General features: G+C 38.3%; 1 protein-coding gene across 1 annotated transcript in view; it reads left to right on the plus strand.

Moving 5' to 3' along the window:
- Positions 1 to 3,779: 3,779 nt before the first annotated feature.
- The window catches only part of LOC113040766 (alpha-1,6-mannosylglycoprotein 6-beta-N-acetylglucosaminyltransferase A-like), a 13,318-nt gene continuing 7,099 nt past the window's right edge, over positions 3,780 to 9,998 (plus strand). The window contains exon 1 of the mRNA XM_026199022.1: positions 3,780 to 3,812. Within this exon, the coding sequence (XP_026054807.1) occupies positions 3,780 to 3,812 (33 nt within the window). The remainder of the gene's footprint in view (positions 3,813 to 9,998) is intronic.

Genomic DNA, 9,998 nt, shown 5'->3' on the forward strand with positions numbered 1-9,998 from the left:
CAGACAGGCCTCGATAGACCGTACAAAAATAGCCATGATAGGCCAGACACAGACAGCCACAATGGCAGACGCAGACAGGCCTCAATAGGCCGTACAGAAATAGCCACAATAGGCAGACACAGGACAGGCCTCGATAGACCGTACAGAAAAATAGCCATGATGGCTGGACACGGACAGGCCTCGATAGACCGTACAGAAATAGCCACGATAGGCCAGACACAGACAGCCACGATAGGCAGACACGGACAGGCCTCGAAAGACCGTACAGAAATAGCCATGATAGCCGGACACTGGTAGGCCTCGATAGACCGTACAGAAATAGCCACGATAGGCGGACACAGACAGGCCTCGAAAGACCGTACAGAAATAGCCACAAAGGCCAGACATGTACAGGCCTTGATATACCATACAGATATAGTAACACCACCACCAGTAATTGCATGAATTTACCTGATTAGTTACAGGAGAGCTTGCTGAGCGTCGATAATGGTTTTGAATCAGGTCTGATGTATGATTCAAATGCTGAGGAAGACCATCTGCCCATGATCTTAACAGCTGATGTAGAGATCCCTCGTTCAGCTGCTGAAGTAGCTGCCCCAATTGAATGAATGGCCAGTAGAGAGAGGGGGATAGATTGCAGCTTTGAGAACAGTGGTTAAGTGAGTTCTAAAACAGACCTTGGAAAGGGGTGCTCCGTTAGGTAAAATAGAGACTGGAGCGTTTTTAGAAGTTCTAGGTCAGATTTTAAGAAATTTCACCATGCAGAGAAGGGACAGAATTTATTATTGATTTTAGAATTGTTAAGATGACACCAGAACCTTGCACATCGGTTTAGAGTGCTTGAGGAGAGTGTGAAGAATTTAGGTCCGAATCATAGATCTGAAGGAAATGCTGCGAGCAGGATCAAATTGATTAGTTTGAAGTGAATTCCCCTGGAAGCATACCCGTAGAAGGCAGATAAACACTGCCTCGAGAAGAATATTGAGGTACTTAGAAAGAAAGCCGTAGAAGATGGAAGTAATTAATTTTGCAATATGGGCAGGGTAATAGGCAGACATTTGTCTTTAATTTGTTGGAAGATTTAGCTAACCCCTTAAGTAGTAATAGAACTGAATAACCAAAAGCTTGAAAATTAGAATTATAAATTTTAGCGTAGGTTAGATGCTGGCAAGGAGTCTGCGAATAGATCTTTAAGATTGCGTTTTTTTTTTTAAGACGAGAAAGGAGCAACGGTCGAAATTAGAATAGGAACGCAAAAAATTGGAAGGAAAAACATTAGAAAGCGGACCATGCAACGTGTAGGTTTGATTGTAGAGGGAGTGACGCCTTAGAAATGTGATTTCCAGCTGCGTAAGCACTTCGTTTAATATTATGTCTGCTAACGGAGGGCAGACTAAAGAATCCGGGTTGGCTGAGGGCACAGCTGTCTGAAAGTCTAAAAGTGTAAAGTGAGGCCGCAACAGCCGAGTAAGAGTGAATGAACCAACACCAGTAGATGCGCGAATAAACAAGCCTTGATTGTAGCTTAACCCCTTAACTGTCACTCCCCAATTATTATTATTATTATTATTATTATTATTATTATTATTATTATTATAAGTTGACGTATCGAAAGTTAAGTTTAAAATCCGCATAAATCGAATTGACTTAAGCTTACTAGCACACATTGCTAATCTTGATGTAAACAATTAAACATTGTTTGTCTTAGTAATCTTATCGAATTCTGAACATTTCCACTCTGTAACAAAAAATTTTTTCTGATGACGTCAGTTTGACAGCATGAGCAGAACCTCCTTAACACGCCCCTCCAGCCGTTAGTTTGCTATGAGTGATGGGGCTGTCACACTGCACTTTTCTCTCCATTGACTTCCATTCATACGCATGCGAATGCGTCGGACCGGAAGCGCAAGCTTATGCGAAAATTTCGCATTTCGCTGCGTTCCAAAGTTCGAGTTTGGTGAACTCTGACCTGGGAATTTGCATAACATGAGGATGTGGACCAGTAGAAGAGCGATACATTGCTTCATGCATAGACAGTAAAAGAAATGGACACAGCGACCCCATTGGAACTCAATTGAGACAAATGAAGCCCAGTTTTAGCGTTTTTTAGCACTTCCGTTTCTGACGCGCAGACTCAAACGAAGCTTGACGACGTCAGCAACCTGTCTGCCAGATGTAAATCTTCTAGTAGCTATGCGTGCAAACTGCCATCGTTAATCTTGCAGAGACGGCGAGCTTGAGCGGGGAGTTCTTTGTCGTGAGTGAGCAGGAGTAAGTATTCTGATTAATTATTTTGTATAGTATTTTAAAATGTAACGCCAGTACGCCATATTAAGTTAATTGCCTGCGAGCTTCTCCTCCTGTCTGTACGGTAATGCGACAGAGAGCCGAGTGGTTATGACGCAATCGTTAGCCTATTTTTTACAAAAACTGTTTATACGGGGCCATAATGTAACATAGAAGGTAATGGAGCCCTTTATACATTGTTGTGTATCTTTAGAAATAAATAATGGACAAACAGAGTCTTTAAACGCCTCAGATGTAAAGTTATTCGCTGTCAAAGTGACGCCAAAATGAATGGGAGTCAATGGGAATGCTAACGCAAGTGAAGTTCTGCTAAAAGATGGCAGCCCCCACCCGACTTCAACTTCCGGTCGAGTTCCTTGCCCCTTGGCTTCATGACCTCTCTGTACGAAAATTCAAAAAGGAGGAAGTGCTATATAACTTTAGCTGTTGCGCAGTGTCCTATTTTATATAATACATTAAAAGATTTATAAAATAAAAAGATGCATGGTTTGTAGTGTCGACGGGAACAGATGATACATTGGAATGAGGACGTTTTATATATATATATATTTATTTATTTATTTTTTTTTTTATTTTTTTTTTTTTTCTCCCCTTAGGGTGTATATATTTATAGAGAGATACAGAGTAACGTTACAATATAATAAGACGCTTTCGACACAGTCGAATTAATCCATCTTGTGATAATTGAGGGGAGACCGTTTTATCTTGCTCCCGCCCATATTCGCAGTGGCGTCCGAAATAATTTTGCACGTTTAAACAGTGTTGCCAACTTAGAGACTTTGTCGCTAGATTTAGCGACTTTTTTCCAAAAAAGCGACTAGCGACAAATCTAGCGACTTACAACATACAATTTACATACAAGTATAGCCGAAATCACAGTACAATCATTATCTTAATCTTATGTGTATGTGATTTCATTAGACAATGTCGTGAATAGGATTTTAGTGCAGAGATTAACATCTTTGAGAGCTGGTTATGTAGTCTTAATTAGACGCGTTTCAGTTATTATAATATTAATTCCGTTGTCGGACAACAGGAACATTCAAATATAATGAAAAACTTTTATTGAGAATTTTGGCTGCTTTAAAACGCAGTACATGAGCACATAAAAGACAAGATAATATGACGCACTTACGTCATGAATATGCTAATTAGCATATGACGTCATCTAGCGACATTTAGCGACTTTTCAGGCAGGATTAAGCTACTTCCATTGAAAGAAGTTGGCAACACTGCGTTTAAAGTCTAGTGAGACCACGCCTTGAAACGGAGACCAGGAGCACAAACAAACCATGCCTGCTAATTAATATTCGGTTTAAACTGGAGATATGTCACTACTCTGGAATAAGGTCAGCAGCAACTCATGTCACGTGGAGTTATATGCCTGCTGACTGAGCATTGAGCCGAATCTTACCTACGACTCAAAAGAAAGGGTCCATATACGCTTCAGCTTGGTAGATCCAGTGTTCATAATGCAGTCCAAGAGTAAGCCATGTGAAGATGAGGTAAGAGCAGCGGTTCCCTGCATCTGCAACCATAGAATCCCATTAGAGTATGAACTTTTCAGGAATAAACGCAAATGAAAAAGAGTGAATAAACAAAGATTAAAGCATAGGATTAAAACAGCGAATCTCAAGTGTGCTAGACAGCATTTTTTTTTTTTTTTTTTTTTTTTTTTTTATATATAACAGAAATGCGAAAAATCTTTATCAGTATAAAAGATTGATCAACTATGATCAACATCTTAATTATGCTGTGCAAGTCTGCTAGATAAACAAGCACGAAACGCCCAGTGCTTTATTTGAACGTGTGAGTATAAATCCTTGCAGAGAATATATTAATGCCCAGGCGCCGCAAGTGCATAGAACAAATGATACTTATAATGCTGTAGACTGTTGAAGTGATGGAGGCGAGATGCCGAAGAGACCGGCAGCCTTAATTCTGTCTGCTGGTCCGGAGAGACTTAATTCGTGCAGGTTCACGTGAGCGTACAGATGAATATTTGTTGATTGAGACCAAAGTCTTTTCAGGTGTTGAGATCCAAGCAGCACTGACGCGATCTCGGAAAGCACCGGCGTTGCCAAGACTTTTTTTTTTTTTTTTTTTTTTTGTGGGTTGCTATTTCTGTCCTTGGTTTGAGGTGACCAAAAATATATAGCCCCTAGAATGTGAATTCTACCGATGAATCCCTTTTGAACGCGATTGTGCTTTTTTTTTTTTTTTTTTTTTTTTTTTTTTTTAAATATATATATAGTAGTAACTGGCGGTTTTGAGAAACCTGGCAACCCTGGCCTGGAAGCACGCGGAACTCCGCCAATGTTCACATCCTCTGCCGAAAAAGCTTGTAAATCAACAAACACAACGACTGCAGATAATCACCGCGACACGGAGCTAAGTCAACGATCCCGTGTGCATTTTAGAGGAACGTCGAACTCTAGATAGTTTGCGGGGCACGAACTTAATTACAGCAAGTAAATGAATAAAGCAACAGCTTGAGCAAAGACAATCGCGTCGGAATCTGTGGTTGTTGTCGCGTCAGCATCTGCGAACTCAAACATGTGTAAGTACGATCTTTTATACGGGAGTATAAAGACGTGATTGGATAATGATGAAGGTAATTAGTGACGAAGTGATTGAGTCTTCCTGGCAGAACTTAGGCTAAAGCTTCCATTTTCTGTACATGTGTGTGTGTGCATCATTACAGTCTGTAAAAAGGGTTCATGTGTGTATCTCTTATCACAAGACTGCAATCACTAGCAATCAGAAGACTTCCAGTTAATCAAGTATCTAGAAAAGATCTACTCTATGAACAATGCATTAAATGACATTAAATAAAGACAAAAATAAATAAAACAATGAAATGATAACTCGCATGTATCTGGTCCACTGATGAAGTCATGTGTCAAGTCAAGTGAATTATTAATAATCTTCTAACAGGCATCCAATACTGACTTCAGGAAAAGGGGAATAACCAATGACATTTGAGATAACAACTAAAACAGCAAGCCCCGCCCCACGACTGACAAAGATACAATTGTTTGCGCGAGCAGAGGTGAGAAGATCGAGCGCGAGGATATGGGGAATGACCATGCGCGTGCAAGGGCTTGAATTGTGCGCAAAGTACATGTCATGCGCGCGAGAGAATTTGAAATGAGCTCGCGGGCTCTCGAGTCCGATTTAGTTTTCCTCTTGCGGAAGTGATTTACTGCGCGCGCAAGCATCAGTTGTATGCTCGGTTATTATTGGCATTGATTTGGCGTCATATAAATGAAAGTCATATAGGATGGCATGAGGGTGGAAATGGAGTTTCCTTTGAATCCCTTTCCCTGTATTTTTTTTTTTTTTTGGTGTTTTGCTGGGTTTCATTTTAATTGTTGTTGTTGAAATATAATGTAATATATGTTGTTGTACTAAATATACCTGTGCCATTGCATTTTTTGCGTTCTCTCCCTTTAACCATTCTTCTGTATTGTCTTTCAGAAAAAAAGTACTTCTACTTTCTTAATACTTGAGTACAATTTAAAAGTTGTACTTTTTTACTTTTACTCAAGTATGATTTTGACCAGATACTTGTACTTTTAATTTAGTACAATTTTCACTGAGTACTTGTACTTTTTACACCTCTGCATTATTTATTTTCACAGACGTTGATCTGCCTTCAAAACAACTGGTAAAAGAATCACGTGATAGCGTGTATCATCACTATGACACACCCTTTACAGCATTAGTTCTGGCTTTTGTTCACACATAGCTCGTTCCCATTCGGGGGGCTGTATGGGGGTGTCCGAAAACCAGTCAGTATCTAGTGTGACCACCATTTGCCTCACGCAGTGCTACACATCTCCTTCTGATAACTTTCTGCGATCCCATCATCTTTATTTTACTAACTTACTGCAAACAGAAGGTGACCCAGCTGACCTCATCAGAAAAAAAAACTCAAGACTATATGCAGTTCAACTTCTTAAACTACCGCTTTAAAGAAGATATACTCTTGCATAACCTCAATGCATAAATTATTAACCACCACATCTCCACCTCAAGAAACTCATCAAGATAGAGCACCACTTTTAAATATATAACTCATTGCCATTAATGATATAAGCCTATTATTAATTTACATATTTCATTAAGTTTTATTAAAGCATGCTAGCTTGTTTTATGTAGGAAATTTGAATCAATAACATTCTAATATATATGCAGTGTATTTTCTGTTAATCTAAAAATAATTGGTATAAATGTTTTTTTTTTTATTTAACAAATGTATTTCATGTATCGAACCTTGTGATTTGATTTTATTTATCTTTTAGGCTAAATGATTGTGGCTTAACTGACAAAAGCTGTCCAGCTCTGGCTTCAGTTCTTGGATCAGATACCAATCTGAAAGAGCTGAACATGAACTATAATAATCTGCAGGATTCAGGAGTGAAGCTGCTCTGCACTGGATTTAAGGATATAAATTGCAAACTAGAGATACTGAGGTAAGTTTTGTGACAATCATTAGTGTTTTGTTCAAATTTAGATCCATCTGTTAACATGGACCTAGATAATTTGCCACAGAATTGAGGACAAGACTGCTTCAGCTCAGTGAAGTTTACAGGCTTAAATTCCAGCATGAACTCTAACTTCCGGTGTCCTATAGTGCATACACACAGATGTGTGTGTGTAATGCGTGTGTAATAACAGTCTCATGCAAAAAGTGGGATCTACCAACTGGTACTTTAACATAGGAATGTGTGTAAATATAAGCAGGACTCTGAGCATGTTTTAAGCAGATAATCTAGTGCTAGAATGGCAATACTACAAAAGAAAGTGCTACTGTGTGTTTCCTGTGTCCCCAAATACTAAATTTATAAATTAATAGTTCAAGTTAGATAAGATATTTAGTCTTTTTATCCCCCCCCCCCCCCCAGGAAACAAGACTAAATATATTTTTGCTTATGTAGTAAATGCATCATGATTAATTTATCTAAAAACAAGACAAAAATAATAAGTAGCTGGGAAGTCATTTGAAATATTGCTATAGTGTCATGACTGATCTGGCTATGCTAAAAGATTAGGCAAACCATGCGCTGTACTGAGAGCATGTTTAAAAAAAGCGCGCTGATCTGTTTACTGAGCGCACAGAATGTCTTCTCAGTCAGTACTGCTTTCTTTTTCCATGATTTTGGTGAGGACATTATACATTCACATGATTTATAAAGGGAGGTGTTGTCACCATGTATGGTTAATTGGAGGCATTTCTGAATGCAAATGACCATGAACCTCGTTTTTTAAGTTTAGATCTAGGCACGATGAGTAGACAGAGATCACTGGATCTCCATGTTCTGCCGAGTGAATCAGATCGCTGTTCTACTGCAGGGAAAAACACTGTTAACTCTACATATTGATGTATATTATTTTAATGTTACAAAGGACATTTTTAAATTCTTGCTGCTGGTTGTTTTTTGTGTCTTGTATCTCTATAACAACCTCTTGTATAAGAGATCGCTGACTGAATTAGTTGCCATCATCATCATAATCACCAGTATTTGTCAAATGTCAGCTAAAACATACTGGTAAATATTCGGATTAAAACTGAAGTGTTTTTCTCTTTATGCAGTCTGAAGAACAACTGTATCACAGAAGGAGGTTGTCATGTTCTGGCTACAGCTCTAAATTCAAACCCTTCAAATCTGACAGAGCTGGATCTGAGTGAGAATAAACTAGGAAACCCAGGAATGAAGATCATCTTGACTCTGGTTTGAAAATGTACAGTGTAGACTGGAAAAGCTGAAGTAAGTATTTTTAAAAGTGTATCCCATTTAATTCAAACCTCAGAGAGCTGGATCTGAGCAGGAATCAAATAGGAGACTCTGGAGTTGACAGAAATCTCCAGTCTGTTGAGAAATTCACAGACACTACAGATACTCAGGTCTAATTTGGTTAATCTAAACAAGAATCAAGGTAAAGCTCCAGCTGGTCTGTAAACTGGTGCTGTGTCACAAGGAATGGTCAGTGATGTGAAAATTGGTGTGTTGGTGTAGATACGTTTTATAAAATATTGACAAACAGATGGATTTTGGAAGTTATGGGAAATTAATATATTGTATATTGGTGTAATGTTTTTATGTATTTATTTATTTATTCATTCAGTCATTCATTCATTTGTTCATTAGTTTGGTCTTTCTGATACTTTCAGACTGTACACTGAAGAAGGTTATAATACAGTTGCAATCAATATAATTCAGCCAATATAATTCAACCCACTTGACCTGCAAGACATTTTGCTATGGAGAACATAATTTTATGAAAACAATTTAACAAAGGTATCAGTAAAGTGTTAAAGAAAGTTTGTTAATACACTTTTGAGTGATTCTGAGAATGGAACATTGATGAATCATAATGAAATTCTAATTGGCTCTAAACATTCATGTTAAGAATTATTCAACCCCCCAAAAAGTCCAGCAATAAACGCTGCTTGTAAGTGCTAAGAAGCTTCTGTCATCTCTCTACTACAGTCTTGGTCCATTCCTCACATGAAAAAGCTTCCAGATCACTGATAATCTTTGATTTTCACTTTGCCACGGCTTTCTTCAAATTCAACCAGATATTTGAAAGGAGAATTAAGCCTGGAGACTGAACAAGCCACTCAAGTACATTCTATGACTGATCCCTGAACCAAGCAGAAGAAGATTTGGATGTGTACTTTGGGATGACTGTCCTGCAGGAAAGTCCATTGATCATCAGCTTCAATCTTTGCACTAAAGGCATCACAATTCTTGTCAAAATGGCCTGATTATTCAAATTATCCATGATGTCCTTCATACAGTCATGGTTTCCACTTCCTGCTGCAGTAAAGCAACCCATAACAGGACTGATCCACCATCAAGTTTGACGATGGAGATGGTGTTCTTCTGCTTATGAGATTTGACTTTTTTGCAGCAGACATACCGCTGATCCATGGGTCTAAAAAGTTCCAGTTTGGTCACATCACTCCATAAAACATTCTTCCAGAGCTCCACAGGTCTACACAAATGAATTTTAGCAAGTTCAAGTCAGTCTTTTGTTCTTCTTGATCAAGAGTGGTATTCTGCAAGATGTCTCAACATGAAGGCCGTACTTGTCTAGTGTTCGTCTTACACACTGCATTGAAATGGTTTTCCTTCTTTCATCGGGTCATCTTGCAAGTTTTTGGCTTTACATTGCAGGTTTTTCTCAGTTGCTCTGATTTAACATTTTATGATATTGTGGTTTTTCTTCAACACCCTAAAAAGTTTTTTTGGTACAACACACTTTTAGTTAAGGAATACGGCTGAGAGGTTTTAATGTCTTGGAAATCTTCTTACAGCCTTTACAGACTTTCTAAAGTAATACAGTTATTTATTCTCTATAACTTCTCTGTAGCGTTGTGCGATCTCTGTTGACTTCTTCCATTTTTGCTACTGAACTTCAGCACATGCATGGGTTAACTCTGTGTATGTGTAACAGCTCAAGCTAATTCTGTTTTTTATAGAGTTTCTAAAGACATAATTGTGTTTTTTTTCCCCACCATGCAAATAAGAGATACGAGATACTCCACTCCAAAATGAAAATCTACCCCATGTCGTTCCAAAAACGTAAAAGCTTTGTTTGCCTTTGGAACACAATTTAAGAAATTTTGGATGAAAACCTGGAGGCTTAAGACTGCCAAGTAAAACGGCAATGTTGAATAA

This window comes from Carassius auratus, chromosome 22, assembly GCF_003368295.1.
Source record: "Carassius auratus strain Wakin chromosome 22, ASM336829v1, whole genome shotgun sequence".
Lineage (NCBI taxonomy): Eukaryota > Metazoa > Chordata > Actinopteri > Cypriniformes > Cyprinidae > Carassius > Carassius auratus.